Source organism: Pipistrellus hanaki (genome assembly GCF_964339955.1).
Source record: "Pipistrellus hanaki genome assembly, chromosome: 2".
NCBI classification, from domain to species: Eukaryota; Metazoa; Chordata; class Mammalia; order Chiroptera; family Vespertilionidae; genus Pipistrellus; species Pipistrellus hanaki.
Window position 1 is genome coordinate 159,207,559 of NC_140504.1, and position 19,898 is coordinate 159,227,456.

The following is a 19,898-nucleotide window of genomic DNA, read 5'->3' on the forward strand; positions in this document are numbered from 1 at the left end:
CACCAGGTGGGGGAAGTTTTCTGTCACTATTTCTTTCAGTATGTTTTCGATATCTTGCTCTCTCTCATCTTCTGGGACCCCCATAATTCTGATGTTGGTTCGCTTGAAGTTGTCCCAGAGGTTTCTTACATTATCTTCAACTTTCTGGATTCTCTTGCCTTCTTGCTTCTGCAGAGGAGTGTCTTCTGGCTCTTTATGTTCCAAATCTTTGACTTGATTCTTGCGATCTTCCATTCTGTTTTTAGGACTCTGTATAATATTTTTTAATTTTAGACAATATATTCTTTATTTCTTGTTGATCCCTTATTATTTCTAGTTGATCCCTTTTCATATCCTCATAGGTCTCATTTATTTTATCGGCCTTTTCTAGGAGATTCTTGAACAACCTTATAAGTGTGGCTTTAAACTCTATATCCAGTCGCTTTTTGTCCTCCATTTCTTTCGTTTGTGATCTTTTTCCTTGTCTCTGCATTTTCCCAGCTTTCCTGAGTTGGTAGCCTTAAAAGTCTCTGTATTCTGCTTGGCTGTAGTTTTAGGGTGGAGCCTACAGCCTTGGCTTCCCTCAGCCCCACCCTATGCGGCTCCGGAGTCTCAGTATTCCTTAGGGTCCTTCAGTACTCGTTGTAAGCACCTCTGAGGGAAAGGTGCCCTCAATTTTCGCCTGCTACCAAACAGTCTAGTCTCTCCCCCAATGAGCCCAGAACTGGGGTTCAGTTCAGTTGGAAGTGGAGTTGGAGGTGGCGTTCAGAGCAGTCTGGAGCTTCTGTCTCCTTCCCTCCAGGGCAATCCCACGGTACAGCCAAAAGTCCCTTCTCTGCGCACAATGTGCGTGCCTCTTCTAGGAAGTCCTTTCTCTGTGCGCAATGTGCGTGCCTCCGGGACCTCCTTTCACCGCTCCCCCGGGGTTCCACCTTACAGACCAGTCTCCCTCTGGATGAGCCTGGGTCCCCGGGGTCTGGTCTAGAACTGGGGTTCAGAGCAGTCGGAACTGGGGCTCAGCACAGTCCATAGCTTTTGTCTCCTTCCCGCTAGGGCAATCTGGCAGCAGAGTCAACAGTCCGTCCTCTGCGGGCAATGTGCGTGCCTCCGGGGGCTTTGCCTTTCTCACCGCTCCCTTGGGATTCCGCCTCACAGCCCCGGCTCCCTCTGTTTGAGCCTGGGTCCCCAGGGTCTGGCCTACAACTGGGGTTCAGCACAGTCTGGAGCTTTTATCTCCTTCCCACTAGGGAACTTCAGCCAGGCACTCAGCCTCCCTCCTCTCTGGCTCCGTCCTCTCCGCGCGCACCGAGTGTCTCCATACCTTAGGCTTTTACAGCTCCTCTGCTCTTCCTTCTGGTTTTCTCCTTGCTTCTCGTTGTAGATTTTCCAGTCAGTCGACTTTCCTGTAGTTCTGGGTAATGTCCATTTTATATTTTAGATGTATTTTATTGAAATTGTTGTGTGCGGCTGCGGTTAGGTGTTTACCTGTGCAGCCATCTTGGATTCTCTCCCCCAATATCATTTCTTGAATAACTCTAAAATAACTAACTTACTTCATTTTACAATAGAATTCCAACACACCTGCCCTCCAAAGCTTATGACAGAATTTGACAACAATTACTCATAAGACTTTTCCCTCTAACTTTGAAATTCAACATACTCTTCTAGCCCTAGCCAGTTTGGCTCAGTAGATAGAACATTGGCCTGTGGACTGAAGGTTTTCCTAGGTTTAATTCCAGTCAAGGGCACGTACCTTGGTTGCAGGCTCCATCCCCCAGCATGGATGGGCACAAGTGGGAAGCAACCAATCCATGTGTCTCTCTCGCATCAATATTTCTCTCTCTCTCTCTCCCTCTCCACTCTCTCTAAAAAACAAACAAAAACAAAAACAAAAACAAAACAAAAACAAAACACAAAAATATTGTCGGGTGAGGATTAACACACACAAAAAAATACTCTTCTGGATGGCTGGACCCTGGAAGAGGAAGAGAAAGAGGAAGAAGAGGAAGAAGAAGAAGAAGAGGAAGAGGAGGAAGAAGAAGGAGAAGAGGAGGAGGAGGAGGAGGAGGAGGAGGAGGAGGAGGAGGAGGAGGAGGAGGAGGAAAGAAACCTACTTATTATCCTTGTCATTTCACTTTGAGCAAACGTAAATTTTAGAAAGAAATTTCTATATTAAGGCTCGTGTGATTCTAATCTTGGCTAAGGCTATTAGGCTGATTCTATTAAACCCAAACTATGGCTTCTTGTGGTTCCTAACTTTTGGTAGGAAAAAAAAAGCCTCTTCTATGCAGTTTCCTCTAAGTTTGATCATTCCCCACATCGTGGTTTTTTTTTTTTTTTTTTTTTTTTTTTTTAGGATTTTAAAAAGGAGTGTGATGTATTTTTTTTTTTTTAAGTGAAAAGGGAGTTAGATCACATTAACAAAAAGTTATCATGCTAACCAGTGTATAATGTTACAGAAAATCAATGCCTTATTATCTTACATGTAAAATTAGGTGTTTTGGTGTTCATTGGTTTGTTCATTGTGTTAGCTACAAAACTTTCCAATCTAACAAAATCTCTTAAGAAAGTCAAGTCAAAGTAGAAGTGTTCTAGAATTGGTCTGTCTGCAGAGCAGCTGGGCAGCCTGAGTGAGCCCACTATTGGCAGCCATGCTGTGGGGAGGGCGTCCCAAGGAGACAATCTGAAAACCAGTCAAGAATAGCCCGAGGTCACCAAGGCTTAATTATTTAAATCACCCAGGTTAATTATTTAAATAACCACTCAAACATTTCAGAGGTCACAAAAGATGGGGAACATGAAGTTAAAGCATATTATCTACTTCCTTTATCATTATATAAGCTGTTATATGCTTTTATTTACTTTTAGAGAGGAAGGGAAAAGGAGAGATAGAAACATTGATGAGAGAGAAACATCGATCGGCTGCCTCCTGCATGTCCCCTATTGGGGATGTGCCCTGACCAGGAATTGAACTGACAACCTCTTGGTGCATGAGTCCATGTTCAACCATGGAACCACACTAGCCAGGTAATATTTTTGTCTTTTTGTTTATTTTTTCCATCTTCATTGAAATATAATTGGCATATAACATTGTGTAAGTTTAAGGAATATAATGTGATAATCTGATATATATACACACACTAGAGGCCCAGCGCACAAAATTTGTGCACAGGTATGGGCCCTAGGCCAGGCCTGCAATCAGGGTCATCTTCCCCAGCTACCCACAGCTGGCCCCGCCCCACACCACCATCCATCCCTGGTTCCCTGTTTTCCAACAAGTGATTGGTGCCTGACAGCTGGGAGAAGGGACCGAGAGGCCAGCTGTTCCCACCAGCTTACCGGCCCCATCCCTGCCACGGGTGGCCATCAGGTGATTGGAGCTCTTGGCCGGGGAAAGGGACCAAGTGGTGGTCAGTGCACCTCATAGTGACTAAAAAAAGGGTCAATTTGCACATTACCCTTTTATTATAATATATAGGATATGTATTATCAAATTATTACCACAATAAGGTTAGTTAACAATTCCATCATCTCGCAGTTACCATTTGTGTCTGTGTGTAGTGAGAATATTTAAGATCTCTCAGTTACTTTGAAGTACACAATACACCAAGTTTCTTCATTCTAAGTAGATCACATTTCATTGGCATCAGTGATAATATAACTCAGTGAGAACACATGTTCCTGGAGCTTAAAAATTCCTGTCTGTCCCTCATAAATCTTACCTCAAGAAGCTCATCCTCTGGCTGAAGGAGGTTCAGTGTGTCAATAGGACCACCTGGAACTATCGAAGAGATATAATGATGCCCATCAAAGGAGTCCACTTCCATGCCAAGCCTCAGCGTGTGAATGGGCAGGAGCTGCAGCAAAATACAAAGCAATAATATCAAACACCATAAGGACACATCTGGCTACTAATCCTCCATCAGGTATTTGACAGAAAGGCCCCACCCCTTAAGTCCAATGATGAAAATCCATAGGAAAACCAGCCTCAAGTAAAATATGAGGTTGTCTTCTTATTCTCATTCCTCTTCTCATTTTAGATTTCCTGAGAATAAAGAAGCAGATGTACAAAGTTCTGACTTCAGTTCTAAGCTCTAGGCACTCCAACCTCCCTAAGTTCCCAGTATCAATTCTGCATTTCACTTTTCTGTAGGGTTTCCCATCTCCCAGAACACCCTAACTTCTCTTTACAACTCATTAACTTCCACGAATGCTTCAATACCAAGAGTGTCACTTCCAGAAAGCACTGCCTGATATAAGTTAATCTGCCTCCAATACCACCCTGTGCACACTGCCATCACAGCTCATTACAAACTGTTTTTAAAATTCCTGTTTTCTTGATTGTTCCCTCTGCTTGAGGACAGAGTCATATCGCTCCTCTCTCTAAACTCAAGCCCTAAAACAGTTCTTGGCACTAAACATGGGCTCATTAAGTATTATTCAACTGTAATTGAATTTTTTAAGTTAAAAAAATTATTTGAACTAATCCACGAAAGATGGTACCTCATTCTTAAATACAAACAATCTGAAATTTGTATAGAGGTATGGGTGTATAATAAGAAAGGTAATCATTATTCTACCCTAAGATTAATGCTGTTGGCTTAAAAGGATTTATGTGAGCTAAGAAATGAGTCAAGAGCTATATAGCCAACGCCAATGTAAAGAGATGAGTGCCTTGGTGCCGTTGGCTGTGAAGGTCAAAGGCATTCACCAAATTCCATGCCTTTGACTTTCAAAGACTGAGTTAATATAATTTCTCATTATTAGCTTCCTTCTTAGCCAACTATTTAAATAAGTACTCAAACATTTCAGTGATTATGTAAATTCAAATGTGGTAAATGGTGCTAAGTATAACTTATATTTCCTATATCAATAGTCTGTGTATCTATAAATGCCAGGTCTACCTCTGACTGTATACTGGATAAGGAGAAAGCACCACACAAGATGGCAATGCATCCACAACATGGCTCTTTCCCTGATATTCCCTATTGTCTGTGACCTCTGAGCTTGTCACCTCCCATTAGGCATCTGCTCTGAGACTCCAGAGTTCCACAGGCCTTGCCTCAGACACCACTTGGGGTTCATTTCCATTCCACTACAGACAGACAAATCTGAAGTGGCAAGCAGTCCGGCTGACTAAGACCTCAATGACTTCAAATAGGCATAAATGACTGCTGGCCTTGGGCTAATTTTCTGAAAAGTAAGTGCTCTTGACCACCAAGAACCTCTGGCAATAAGATGGTCTATCACGCTAAATGGAAGACTCAGAGTATGTGAGCTAAGAAATAGCTCTTATTCCCTCTTTCTGAGTTCTTTATTTCTCACTGCTGCCACCTTATCCTCTTGTCATTGTACCAAATCTGTAAACCAAGCTAGGAGGATACATTAATGTCATCTTCTTGTGTAGTAAAAGCAAATAAAAATTTTCAGAGGAATGTTTCTGTAATTATAATTTTCCCATCCATCTAGGCCAATTTTCTTCTTCTGTTTATGAACCAAACACTGGGGCAAAGTGGTCAGTGGGTCTACCCATACACAAGTCATCTCTAGCAGGGTGCTAAAACCTGCTTGCAATAGCAGATTATTCAATTTTCAGGAATTTTGCAAACTAGTTGCTAAATATAACTATTATTAAAAATTAGATTATATAGTCACAATTAAATAAATATTAAAATAAATGTAATAAAATACTCAAATGTAATAAATGTACTCAAAATCTATCACTTCCTAATTATTTTTAATGTATTTTATCCATGTTCTTGAAATGCTTCTATCTGTTATATATGTATGGTAGAAATACTCTCTGAAAACTTAGAGACCACTAAGGAGTGAACAATTATAATACAAAAGATGAAACAATGATTTGTTCAGTTGCTAAATGCAGCTGGAATGAGTAATAAAAGTCCTGCTCCCACAGAGAAACCTGAAACAATGCAATGCAATTGCAAATCCCTTCCCAACTCAGTGCTTTCAGTGATGTCAGTTGGGTAGCTTGAATACTCCCATAGTGTCATTCTTTATACCACAGGTATGGGTAGATGCTACAAATTAAAACTGCTTTTTTTTTTTTCCTTTTTGAAAGCGAGGTTTTACCAGCATACCATTCATCTGCAATCTCATTTGAGCATGCTATCTAGCTTATATTTATAGGATATAAACTAAGTCCAAGGATTTGAGCTATGAACTGGAATTATAGAATGAACAAAAGAAACAATCTCTACTGTTATGGAACTAACATCTAGTGTGGAGACAGACAATAAACAAGCAAGAGAGGAAACAGACACATGCGAACAAATAAGTAAGCAAACAACTCACCAAAAAACAAGTGAAGAATAAACAAATAATTACTAATTATGACAAGTGCTATGTAGGAACTAATAGAGGTCGAGACATCAGATGTAATTGGTGCAGGCCGTTATGGAAAGTTGGTCAGAGTAGGTTTCACAGAGATGGGGACACATTTAAGGTGAGACTTGAAGGAGAAGAACATTTTAGCCCTATAAAGACCCTGCTGGGGAAGCCCTGTGGGATGTAAGTGAAAAGAATTAATTGCTAATTTTGGGTTCAATAACTGAGTAGATAGTAGCAGCAATTTCTGCATAGAAATAAATGCAACAAATTAAAACAAAGACATTGTTGTATATAGAGAGAGATGTTTGCTATTTATATAATAACTAGAGGCCCAATGCACAAATTAGTGCATGGGTAGGGTCCAGCCAGCCTGCCTAATCAGAGCCAATTGGGCTGGGCTGGACAGGAGAAGGAACGTGGGAGGTTGGTCAGCCAGCCCCGCCCCCTGGTCGAACTCCTGGTCGAGGGGACAATTTGCATATTAGCCTTTTATTATATAGGATGTGCCTCCCATAAAAAAGAAAAGGATTAAGGAGAGAACTGATTCCAATCTCCTATTCCAGCCCTTTATCAACCCTGCTTCATTCACATGGCTGACCCCACACCCATGGAATAACTGACATCAAGAATTGGTTGAAGCAGTGAGGAGCAGCAGAGGCTCCTTGGAATCCCTTGCCCACCAGACACAAGTCTCTGCCCTTCTGGGCTATTCCAGTTTGTATCTATAAACATCACACACTCCCTAGAAACTTTAAACCATGAGCGAGACACACATGCTCCATCCCTAATCATGCTGAGCAAATAAACCAGAAATGATGTTTATAAAATCTGTCAATCTGAAAGGGGCCTACCTAATATTAGTTCTGAATCTAAATCTGAGTGCAGCTGGGTTTCTGAGATTTCGCATTACATTGCTGCAGGCTTCTCTGCAGGAGCAGGGCTGTTTAATTACCTGTCTCAGCTGCATTTAGCAACTAAACAAATCAGCCATTTCATCTGCCTCTTTTAGTTGTCCACCCTTTGGTATTCCGAGTTCTCAGAGAGAGAGCAGAAAGTGCTAAAATGACAGGAGAGGGAGCAATAGACAGATGATTGACGTCTTCACACACGTCGCACATTAAGCTTTTTGATGCTTATTCAATGTGCTTTGCATGGGGTCCTATTGAAATTGACAAGGCTAATGAGCAGCAGGATTGTCATGATTCTGATATGACAAGTAAAGGATACAAGGAAATGTATCCAAGGAACGTGTGACCATGGTGTGATTTACTGTCAGTGCTAAGATGATAAAAATCAAATGTGACCAAGAAACCCATAGGCCTTCAACCCATGAGTTGGAGAGACCTGTCATGAAATAAACCACAGCTAATTCATTTTGCTAAAAGCTCTACTTTTAGGAGCCTACAATAAGATATCAAAACACTCAAGTGGGAATATGAATGATGTTGTTTTGGGGGGCGGGAGGGGAGGAATTCTGGAAAGAAATGAGAATGTCAGTGGGATGGGGGAGAATGCTTCCAAAAATGTTGAACTCAAAATAAAATGGAACAGAAAGAACCCCATGATTAGTTCTGATAAGAGGATATTAAATAGCCATTTATGTTTAAAGATTAGGGTGAAAGAGGTAGTAAATTTACCACAAATGAAAAACAAACTCCCCAAGAATGAGGCTACAACTTTTATACTAAGGGTGAAACACAGCATAATGGCCTCCAAAGTTAGGTGTGTTCACTCAGATTATGCAAGACAATCAATTCATCCATTAGAGCTTGATTTATATATTAGTCTTTCTAGCTCATCTAAAATTTTAATCCTGGAGGCTCAAAACATGCACAGTATGTGCTCTGTCATACAGAAATATATTAAAGATTCTTTTCAGTTTTTTAACACCAAGGTCAAGTGTCAGTTGCCATTTATAATTTTAGATATATACTAGAGGCCTGGTGCACAAAATTCATGCACAGGACAGGGGGTATTCTTCAGCTCAGCCTGCACCTTCTCCAATCCAGGACTGTTGGCTTCCAACTGCTCCCCTGCCAGCCTGTTTGCCTCTAACTGCCCTCCACTGCAGGACTAGTCACCCCTAACTGCCCTCCTCTGCTGGCCATCTTGTGGTGGCCATCTTGTGTCCACATGGGGGCAGCCATCTTGTGTGTTGGAGTGATGGTCAATTGCACATTACTCTTTTATTAGATAGGGTATCATTTATGTTACTGTGTGGCCCATGTGATAGCTGAGCTTTTGACACCGGATCTAACACTTTGCATTTATGACTCTATCTCTCCCCTTACTCATGATTATTTCCTCCACCTGGAATATCAATTGTTTCTATTTCTACAAACCCATTTTTTCAGAGTACTAGTATAGTTCAAATGCCATTCTCCCAATAAACTGTGTTCATCTGTCTCGAAGAAGTAACACCTCCTTCCTTAAATACACATAAGGCATTTTAGCAACACCTGAGCAATAATTCTCAATGGAGCAAGGCAAGAAAGACATCACAATTTCCTTTAGGGACCTCACTCCAAACCTGCAGATTCAGAGTATTGGTAAGGAGGAACAAATAGGGCATTTGGTGTTTTGAAAAAGCTCCCCTGATGTTTCTGATAGGTCGTCTGCTCTAGTTGATAGCCACTGTTTCTATTGTTATTTGACCAGCAAAGTATACAATTCCATGTTTGAGAATTGTAACAGAGTTTGGTTGCCTCTGGGGAGGAGCACAGGGGGAGTGGAATGAGAGAAAAACTTAGTTCTTGTAGTTCTTCGGTAACTTTTAAATTTTGCCCATATACTAGTATTATCTATTTTTTGTTTTGCCCATATGTTATCTATTCAAAAGCATAAAAAACGGCATGGATTTAGAAGCCAAATACTGTCACTCTTAATTTGTTTTCTGATTTTCCCATTTACTAGCTACATTGATCTTAGGCAAGTCACTTTATCTGCCTGACACTGTTTCCACATATTAAAAAAGGAAAGGAGCTTGGCCAGCATGGCTCAGTGGTTGCCAACCTATGAACCAGGAGGTCCCAGTTCAATTCCTGGTCAGGGCACATGCAGGGTTTGTGGGCTCGTCCCCAGTAGGGGGCATGCAGGAGGCAGCCGATCAATGATCAATAATTGTCTCATCATTAATGTTTCTATCTCTCTCTCCCTCTTCCTTCCTCTCTGAAATCAATAAAAACATATTTTTAAATGAAAAGGAGTTAATAGCTACTAACCAATAGCTACTAACACTTAGTAACCAATAGCTACTTACACTTACTGTCCAGCTGGTGTGGCTCAGTTGGTTAAACATTATCCCATGCACCAGGAGGTCACCGGATCAATTCCCAGGCAGGGCACATGCCAGGGTTTCCAGCTCGATCTCAAATAGTGGGCATGTTTCTCTCTCATCAAATGTTTGTATCTCTCTCTCCCTCTCCCTTCCTCTCTCTAAAATCAATAAAAACATTTTTTAATAGTATTTACTCATATACAGTGAAAAGAAAACTCTCATTTTAATGCCCTTCCTAAATCATATTAAGAGAGAATATGATTTAGAAAGGAAATAAAGTGAAACTTGTCAGTCTGTCTTGTCAAAACTGGAGAACAGGAACTGGTATTTTTGTTTCCCACTGTGGGGATACTGCTAATGCTCACCGCGTATCACAATTGACGGCCAGCAGAAAGGTCACTGGAGTGGCTTTAATGCTTCTTCCTCACAATGCTGTGATTATCGTAACAGTAAACAGTTGCCAACAAAGCCATCCCTAAAAGTGCAAGTCTCCCCAGATGCGGGAAAACCATTCTTGTGTCATGATTAACAGCTTCCTAGAAGCAGCACCGCTAATGCTCAAGCCACTGTAAATCACTTGCACCTCCCCCCCTCCCCCAACTCCACAATACATGAAGATGCTTCTTAAGCCATAATCCCTTCCAGAGTGGTGGCTATGGAGTGACCATCTACAGACAGCTAGGGCCTTAGGAGCACCAATGAGAGCCATGAAACATGATTTTCCTAACCAGGAAGTTGATGAAGCAGAGGAAAAAACGGCAGCTTTGACCTCAGATCGAGACTCTATCCTGCTTAAATCCTTCCAAGGCTGTCACCTGACACTGATAACAGAGCTCAGGCTCACCACCACGGATCTGGAGGCCCTACAGCACCTGCCTCAACCGACAACACTTGCCCCTTCCCTTAGTTTGACCCAGACAACTCTGCAACAACTTCCATTCTGCCCGCATGCTAGCCCCTTCCTACAGATCACCTATTTCCCAACTGCCTGTTCTCATCCTTGGTGCCTCAGCTAGAAAACCTTCTCCTGGCTCTCTCTAAAGTGCTTCGCCCCCAGGGGTGCTCTGATCACCCTGTGTGTTCCTTTGTATCACTCCTTACAACACACGGCCATCTTATGGAGTTATTTTTGTTTATTATCAGGCACCTACCAAGCCCAGAATCCACGCTCTATGGGAGCATTTTTTCCATTTGGTTTCCCCCAGTTGGTAGCCATGTGGGATACAGGAGGAGTTCAGTAAGTATTTCAGGAAGGAAGGAATTAATGTATGAGTGTGCTCTAAGCTGTAACCTGCCTTTGCTATTATCTGGCTGTAAATTCGGAGCAAACTTTCATCTGTAAAATGGATTTTGATAAGCTAGTTTCCTTTACATATTATAAGGAGAAATAGAAGCAACTAAATTAACTAAACTAAACTTCTAATATTAGAAGGATTTTTAAAAAATGATAATTCATCAAAATAAATAATTTATGGACATTTATAATTAAGAAATCAATATTAAAAAGTAAATATATAGGATGATGTTATGTAGAAAAAGTACACAGCCTTTCTCTCATACATATATTATAGAAAGGGATGGATATATACCAACTATAAATATGTAATCATATACAGATAACTAAATATGAAAAAATAATGCAATTGTGGGTAATTTTCTCTTCCAGACCAAAAAATTAAATTAAAAAAAAAAACAACACATTTTGCCACAACATTTCAATTAACAATTAAATGTTTCATATTAGCTTATAAAAATTGTTTTTAAAAAGGAGCCTTTGAAAGGTCACAGACTAAAAGTACATGAAATGTACAACTGGGGGGAAATTACCATTTATTGAACAATTCCTGTGTTGGCACTAAGCTACATTAATTGAGTCATATATTAAATATATTTATTAATCATCTATAACGTAGTATTATTGTTCATACTATGTAGAAGAAATTTTAGGCTGCTATTTCACCTTCTAAAGTGTTTCCCCAAATGTCACCTTCTTAATGAGGCTTTGCCTGGTCAAACTTTCTAAAATTGCCAACCCACACTCTCCTAAATTCCTTATCCATTTTCCCTGCCTTAATATTCTGCATGGCATATATCACCCATACTATATAACTTACTTATTTGCTATCTCCCCTCACTAAAATATAAGTTCTACAGGGTAGGGATATTTTTCTGTGGTATCCTCTTCTGAAACCCCAGTACCCAATAGAGGACCATAGAATAGATATTTAAAAATATTTGATAAATGAATGAATGAATGAATGAATGAATAAATGAGTGAATGAACAACTGAATGTACCGGTAGTTTCTTTACTGGAAGTCCAATGTGCTATCCATTGTGCCACAGAGCCCGCTAGTACTGGTGAATTTCTATCAGGTGGTTCATAAAGTCTGCTGAACCCAAAGCCCTTCTATACTTTTATACTAGAGTTACTGAGTACAATATATACATACATAATATATATTGCATATATAATATATAGGTATAATACACAAAAGTTGGTCTGGGAAAATAAAATTAATGAGACTGGTGACAGGAACTAGGGACTAAAAGTGAGCGAAAACACTTTCTTTCTGGAGAAAAACAATGGCATTTTTTAAGATGTACACAAAGTATGGTTATTATCCTTTATTTATTTATTACAGAATATGATGATGCAGGGTTTTACAGCTTTGAAATGGGAGGATGAACTGCATGATGAACTGAGCCTGAGCTAAGCCACGTTCTCCACCAAGGACAACTCTTGAGCTCTAATGCTATGCGGGGAGGTAGGCTAAAAGCTAGTCAGGAAACCATGGAAAAGCAAAGCAAAGATTTCAGAGGCCCCAAATACTAAGGAGACAGAAATGGAGACCAGGTCCCAGGACGGGGAGGGGACTGGTAAATACCCCCAGACTCACATGGAGTGCCTGGAAGGCTGTGTCTTAGGAGAAAAGGCAAGCTGGACAGAGCCTGAACCTCACAATGTCAGGCATTCAATCAGATTACAAGATGAGCAACCAAACAACCATAGCAAGAGAAACCCGCAAACAATAGAAACCTATCTAAAGTTGATCTGGATAACAGAATTAATTAAAGTCCTTATAAACTATGATTAATATCTCCTAGAAACAGCAAAAAGATGGCATATACATATTTTTTAAAATGGAGAATTCAAAGAAAAAAATTATAATTTTAAAATAAATAAAACAAACTCGAGAATAGAAAACTATAACTAAAAGTAAGAACTCAAAAGATAGGCTTTAGCAGCAGATTAGAAAGAGGGAATTTAGGTAACTGGAAGATGGTTAAATAGAAAATATCCAATATCTAAAAGTGCAGTGTAAATTAAAGTACAATGTTAGGGGGAAATACCATTGATTTATATGAATGATACATAAGAATAACAGACTACTATGTGCTTGCAACTACTCTAGGCACATTATATTTTATTCCAATAGATCCCAAGAAGCAGATACTAACTATTACTACCTCCCCTTTTATAGATAACAAAATTGTGACATACATTTTAGGTAAGTTTACAAGCTAGTGAGTGGATAAGCCCAACTTTGAACACAGGCAGTTTGGCCCCAGAATCAATGACTCAGTAAACTATACTACAGTAATTAATAGCAGTTGAAAATTGGTGAGTTGTTTATATTTCTTACTCTCAATTTGAATTGAATCCTTCTCAATATATTTAGGTAGAATTAATAATTAGTGTCAACTCTAATGGAATATAAGAATGACTGCGTAAATATTTTAAAATTAACTAAAAGTTGTGCCCTGTTGCTTTCCTATTGCACATCTGAAGAAAGCTTGGCCAATGGGCCCACACAGGCACAACAAGGAACTAACTCAAAATGCAGGTCATCATAGAAGAAAAGAAATACTCTCACCAGTGTCAGCCTTGAAAATTTAAACCTAAAAAATAACAGCACATTTAATATAAAATTATGGAAAAGAAGTATTCATCACAAATACTCAAAGAAATAAATGGTAGAACTATTTAAAGAAATAACTTCTTACAAAACCCACATGGGACACAGAAAACACATTTTGAACCCTGCATGTGACAGCATGAAATAAATAAGTAATAAAAGAAAGAAATCACCGAGGGTAGATGGCATACTGATAGAATTATTTCAAGCTACAGAGACTAACTCTGTCATGATCCTAAAAAGAACCTGTCAACAAATATGAAAAACAAAACAATGGCCTACAGACTGGAAATGTTCAATATGGATCCCAGTCACAAGAAAGGAGGTACAAGGAGGGCAGTCTCTCTAAGACCATCACTCTGATTTCCCCCCACAAGCCCAGCGATGCTCAAGGTGACGCAGCAAAGGCTTTTCCTTTTTAAGGAGTGAGAAACGCCAGGTGGTCATGCAGCCGTCAGAAAAGGAAGAGGCAAAACCGGTTTGGCTCAGTGGATAGAGTGTCGGTCTGTGGACTGAAAGGTCCCAGGTTCGATTCCAGTCAAGGGCATGTACATTTGTTGCAGGCACATTCCCAGTCAGTGGGGGGTGTGCAGGAGACAGCTGGTCGATGTTTCTCTCTCATCGACGTTTCTAGCTCTCTATCCCTCTCCCTTTCTCTCTGTGGAAAATCAATAAAATATATTTTTTTTTAAAAAAAGAAAAGAAAAGAAAGAAAGAAAGAAAGAAAGAAAGAAAGAAAGAAAGAAAGAAAGAAAGAAAGAAAGAAGAAAAGGAAGAGGCACTGGTGAAGAAAGAAAGAAAGAAAGAAGAAAAGGAAGAGGCACTGGTGACCTAATTGCAAGCATTTACTGGATATTGGAGCGCTCCAAAGAATTTCAGATGATGGCTAGTCTGTGATTCACAGACTACATAAACCCTTTGGTTGTAACAACCTTGAGAAGCAGTAGGATGCTCTGAAAGAAAGCGGTGTGCCTAGGCACTTACTGTCCTGATGTATAACCTATATTGTGGACAGATTATGGAGAGACAGAATGGTTTCCCATAGGCAAAGATGGCAGATGAGGGTGCATTTTATCTCCCCATCTGTATAATCTGTACACAGAACATAACCATACAAAAGAAGGGGCTAAACTCAGAGAAATGAGGAGTGAAAACTGGTGGAAGAAATATCAATAACTTAAGATATGCTGGTGACAACATCTGATTGGCAGAAAGAAGCAATGATTTGAAATGACGTCTGATGAGGGTGAAAGCAGAAAGTGCCAAAACAGACTGCATTTGAACATTGTGAACACAGAAAAAATACACAATTTTAACCTAGACAAGAAAGCCATTGAAATTGTTTAAGATTTTGCTTGCCTTGGTTCAACCGTCAATTCACATGAAGACTGCAACCAAGAAATCAAGAGAAAACTGAGGCTCAGCAGGGCAGCAATGGAAGAATTAGGAAAGATGTGTCCTGAGAGACCAAGGCTAAGATCATCCACAGCCTGGTGTACCCAATTACCATGTACAGATGCAAAAGTTGGACAGTTAATAAGGCGGATAGGAAAACAATTGATTCATTTGAAATATGGTGTTGGAAGAGAGTCTACAGATACTCTGAAACAGCCAGAAAGATGAAAAGTGGGCCCGAGAGCTAATAATTAAGCCTAACGCATTGCTGCAGGCAAAACTGACAAAACTGAAGCTGTCCTACCTCAGACAAATCATAAAAAGGCAGGGTTCTTTAGGAAAGACAGGAATGCTAGGGAAAAGAGAAGGCAGCAGGAAAAGGAAAAGAGGAGGACCAGCTATGAGATGGACTGGCTCCATAAAAGAAGCTGGAGGCGCCAAAACCGGGTTGGCTCAGTGGATAGAGCATTGGTCTGCGGACTGAAAGATCCCAGGTTCGATTCCGGTCAAGGGCATGTACCTTGGTTGTGGGTAAATCCCTAGTAGTGGGTGTGCAAGAGGCAGCTGATCGATGACTCTCTCTCATTGATGTTTCTAACTCTCTGTCTCTCTCCCTTCCTCTCTGTAAAAAATCAATAAAATATATTTTTTTAAAAAGAAGAAGAAGCTGGAGGCATGGGTCTATAGGAACTGAGATGCGCTGCCGAAGACAGGACATTGTGGACTTCACACACCATAGAGTCTCCAGAAATTGGAGCCAATTCGACAGCTTGTAACACACACATGTGACAGCAGAGTTTAAGCTGGGCTCAGCTCATTTACCCCAGGTGGGGTTACAGTATAATGTTTGAAACTATTCTGACAAGAAAACCTTACCTTTCTTACCATTTGTCCGAGAAAGCCACCTAGGTGGCTATTCTAAGTTTTAATTCCCTGGCTGTTGATTAGCCAGAACAGGAACTATAAAATTAATTTGTAGTGAGAGGATACTAAAAATGGTAAAAGTTACCTTCTGGCATTTTGCCATTAGAAATAAAGCTCTCACTATAAAAAATTTTTTTAAGTTCAAGAAAAAACATTGCTTATACTCAGAAGATAAACCACTTTTCTGTCCTTAAACATCTGGACCTGAAGGGTTTTTTAAAGTCTATATTTGTGGTCTTGATTTTTAGAAAACCTTAAAAAGGCCTTCTTATAAAAATCTGAAAAGCTTACACACACTTTGCACAATGTTACTCTGTGTACTACCTTTAAGGTGGGCAAAGCAGTCAAACCTGAGTTTTTGGTTTCTGGGAAGTGGTAGAAGGGACCCCATGTTCTTCCCAGGCATAGCTCATCATCACCTTTTATAAGTGAGAAATTTCCAGAAAACGTCTAAGACTCAATTCTGGAAACTAGGTTAGAGCACTAATTTAGTCTCTTTGACAAGAACTTAGAGGAAATTCTTCCAACATCAAAAAACTGGTAACTTTAAAAAAAAAGAAATAATGCTTACCTTTGAATATTTCTGTAACTCAGCATCATCTGCAATCTGTGTGTCCAAAGTAGCAACCTAAATTTATAAGAAAAAAATAGATTCAATATTTATAAAAGCATAACTTTACTTCTTCCTAGGTTTCCTGAAATAATAATAAATAAAAAAAATCGGTAAAATCTATGTTCCATTTGAAAGAATGCACCTGACCTGCATTCTAATCTCTTTCCTATATTTCTCAACTCCATAAGTATAATACATAATGTAAATTTCAGAGAATATTTGCTTTTCTGTTGTTCTCTTTTTTTCCCTAACCCAGTGGTCGGCAAACTCATTAGTCAACAGAGCCAAATATCAACAGTACAATGATTGAAATTTCTTTTGAGAGCCAATTTTTTTAAACTTAAACTTCTTCTAACACCACTGTTTCAAAATAGACTCGCACAGGCCGTGGTATTTTGTGGAAGAGCCACACTCAAGGGACCAAAGAGCCGCATGTGGTTCATGAGCCACACTTTGCCGACCATGGCCCCAACTTATTCGAAAATTGAATCAAATGGTGATGGGCAAATACATATACTATTTTTTTTTAAATCCACAATCCCTAAAATTTTAATATAATCCTTTATTATATTGACTCCATAAAAAAATTCATTTTTGCCCTAACTGGTTTGGCTCAGTAGATAGAGTGTTGGCCTGTGGACTCAGGGGTCCTAGGTTCGATTCCAGTCAAGGGCATGTACCTTGGTTGAGGCACATACCCAGTACAAGGTGTGCAGGAGGCAGCTGATTAGTGTTTCTCTCTCATCAGTGTTTCTCTCTATCCCTCTTCCTTCCTCTCTGTAAAAAAAAATCAATAAAATATATATTTTTTAAAAGAATAATAAAACCCAAATCTATGTTGGCTATAAAAAAAATTCATTCTTTTGACAAAATCAGGAATCTGGTCATTTTTACTTTTAAATTCTGGCCTTAAAACAAATTTTGCATGGTCAGTGAAGTCAGACAAGTATGGGAAAATTATGTGTCTGACTTTCCCCAACAAGATCAAACCATCTCCTTAGGAGAAATGGCTGGCAAGGACATAAACAGGAAGACCTGGACTAGTGGGAGGCTCATGGAATACCTAACACTTTTAATCCTGGCCTAAAACTTTTAACCCTGGCCTAAAACTGTTCAAAGCGCCAATGGTGGACACCCTCAGAAATGAATGGCTTATAAGCAAAATACTTTACTGATGATTTGCATCTGTAAGTTGTTAATAAAATAGGATGCATCTGGAGGGAGGAGATAAGCTAAACAATGATCCTACTAAAGCTTTAAAAAGTACTGCAGATAAGTAGATGCTGGAAGAAAATAAAATGAGGAACACTGGAGTACATGTATGCATGCCTTCATTCATCTTGCCTGGCTTCTTTCTGCTCTTCATTCTTCAGAACAAGCTACAACTCTTAATGAATAAGCGATCACTTTAAATTTCCAACCTCAAATTCTGTCCCCCCCCCCCCTTCCTAATCCCTCTGTTGTAACCTCTCCATGTGATAAATGATATCTGGGAGGGTAGTTGTAAGGAGGATAACATTTTAACAAAAAACAGTTCATCACAAAACTGGCCATTTATAAATACTGATACACCACATTACTTTGGACATCAAACCATAAAGGATAGTAGCCCAATCATTTCCTAGGTGACAGCCTACTGACAAAATAGCATTCAAAATCTATGAAGTAAAGAAGCAAGTAGTCCCTGAGGAATGATACGCAAGGATAAAATTAGCAAGAAGAAAATGTATGAACTGTTTTGACTCATCTTAATGACACTGGAAAATGTCCGACTATAAGTGGCTGCCTATTCTGAACGGAGAAGAGAAATGAAAAATCTCCAACCAGCCAACAAGTACTAATGATAAACACATGTAAGAAAATGTTAATGACAATAGAAATGAAATAGAATATTTTATTACAAATGCATTTAGTGAACACGGTAGAGACTTTTCTAAGCATAGATGTCTGCTTTCATGTGGATTCAAATGGGGAAATGGAATCAATCCCTTACTCAATGAATCTAATCACAGGTGAAAGGAAGTCTAATGGACCACTGGCACTATAAACTTATACCTAACCTAAATCACCTCCTGTTCTCCCAAATACATTTGATAATCATTCTTTCATTTTTCTCATAAAACTGTAAGATTCTTTGTGAAACATAGGACTAATATCCACTTCCCTTTCAGTGTACAATAAAACAAACAGATCATAAAAGCAATCATAAAAATGCCAGCAATTTTTAAGCAGCTGAGACGGGTTATAAATTTAAAGGCAAGTCCTCTCTCTCCTAACATTTTTTCTGCCTATCGTTGACTTAAATGGTTTCAGCATGAACTGAGGGCCTGCTAATTGTAACCAAAATTTGTGTGTAGTCCTTACTTGATCTAATAGCTTAAAATGATAAATAATAATAATAATAATAATCAATTGATTGACTTAACAGGAAAGAAAGGCAGAAGGAAAAAATAAGTACAGGCTGGTTACTCTTTGACTATCCTATTCTTTTAAATTGTAATGGTAAGGGCATGACATGAAATGAGACATGAGTGTTTTTTATTTGAAGATCTTAACATACCATGACTTCATAATCAGGGCCCAATAGGTTTTCCCATCTCGATTTCAGCTCATTTTCTGAAAAGTCAGGGACTCTTTCTGGGTTAATAAAAAAAAGGGGGAGAGGGGTGATGTTAAAGATGTTAAAACTACTGTGAGCCAAACACACAACTTAATTCTTCAATAATAGCAGTTTCAGTAAATAAAATGGAAATAAATGAAATGAAAATGAATGAACTTAGACCTACTAAAGTAAATCGGAGGTACCCTCTAAGACTAATGTAAAATGTAAAGATCGGCATGATCAAATTTTGAAGGGGCTTTTGTTGTTAAGGAATGCTGTAAAGGGAAGAAGTGATGAGTTATAAATGAAATTTTAATTACATACAGCTTATAAGTAAACATCCTGTAGCTTATAAGTCAATTGCATCTGGTTTTGCTTTATATAATATCTCAGGACAAACAAGGATTTAATTTAAAAGCAGTACCTTCCACTCACCCACAGGAAAAGTAAAAACGCATCAAGCTATCTTTCCTATCAAGCAGGCATATCAACACAATCCACTCAGACTTTTCTCTTGGGTGGATATAAAGGCGTGTCTGGTTTTAATTCAACCACTGACTTCATGAGATTTAATATAATAGAAACTTTGCTTTTACTTTGGTCTTTGTGGTTTCGTTGTATCTTTAAGATTTTCTTACTTGACATTAATATTGCCTTTTTTACACAGATAAGATGATGTTAAAGAGCTAAGACAGACTTTAAGTGTCCTGCCTGTCTTCCACATCAGCTTAGCCTGCAGCTTACCACACAGTTTATACTCTGAATAATGCCTACTAGTCAAAAGTCAAAGTACTAAAACCATAATTTCAAATTATATTTATAGTAGTAGCATATAATAA

At 39.1% G+C, this 19,898-nt stretch overlaps 1 protein-coding gene and 1 long non-coding RNA gene across 6 annotated transcripts in view; one reads left to right on the top strand and one right to left on the bottom strand.

Annotated features, from left to right (window-relative positions):
* The window catches only part of PATJ (PATJ crumbs cell polarity complex component), a 762,329-nt gene that overhangs the window by 694,207 nt on the left and 48,224 nt on the right, over positions 1-19,898 (bottom strand). For all 5 annotated transcript variants that reach the window (XR_014794340.1, XM_084876078.1, XM_084876077.1 and 2 more), the window contains exons 13-15: positions 19,018-19,094; positions 16,416-16,472; positions 3,702-3,836 (exon numbers count right to left, since the gene is read on the bottom strand). Coding sequence is in view for 4 of the 5 variants with exons in the window: in XM_084876078.1 (XP_084732204.1) it covers positions 3,702-3,836; positions 16,416-16,472; positions 19,018-19,094 (269 nt within the window). In the remaining variant the exon portion in view is untranslated. The remainder of the gene's footprint in view (positions 1-3,701; positions 3,837-16,415; positions 16,473-19,017; positions 19,095-19,898) is intronic.
* The window catches only part of LOC311618492, a 700,613-nt gene that overhangs the window by 190,124 nt on the left and 490,591 nt on the right, over positions 1-19,898 (top strand). The window lies entirely within an intron of this gene.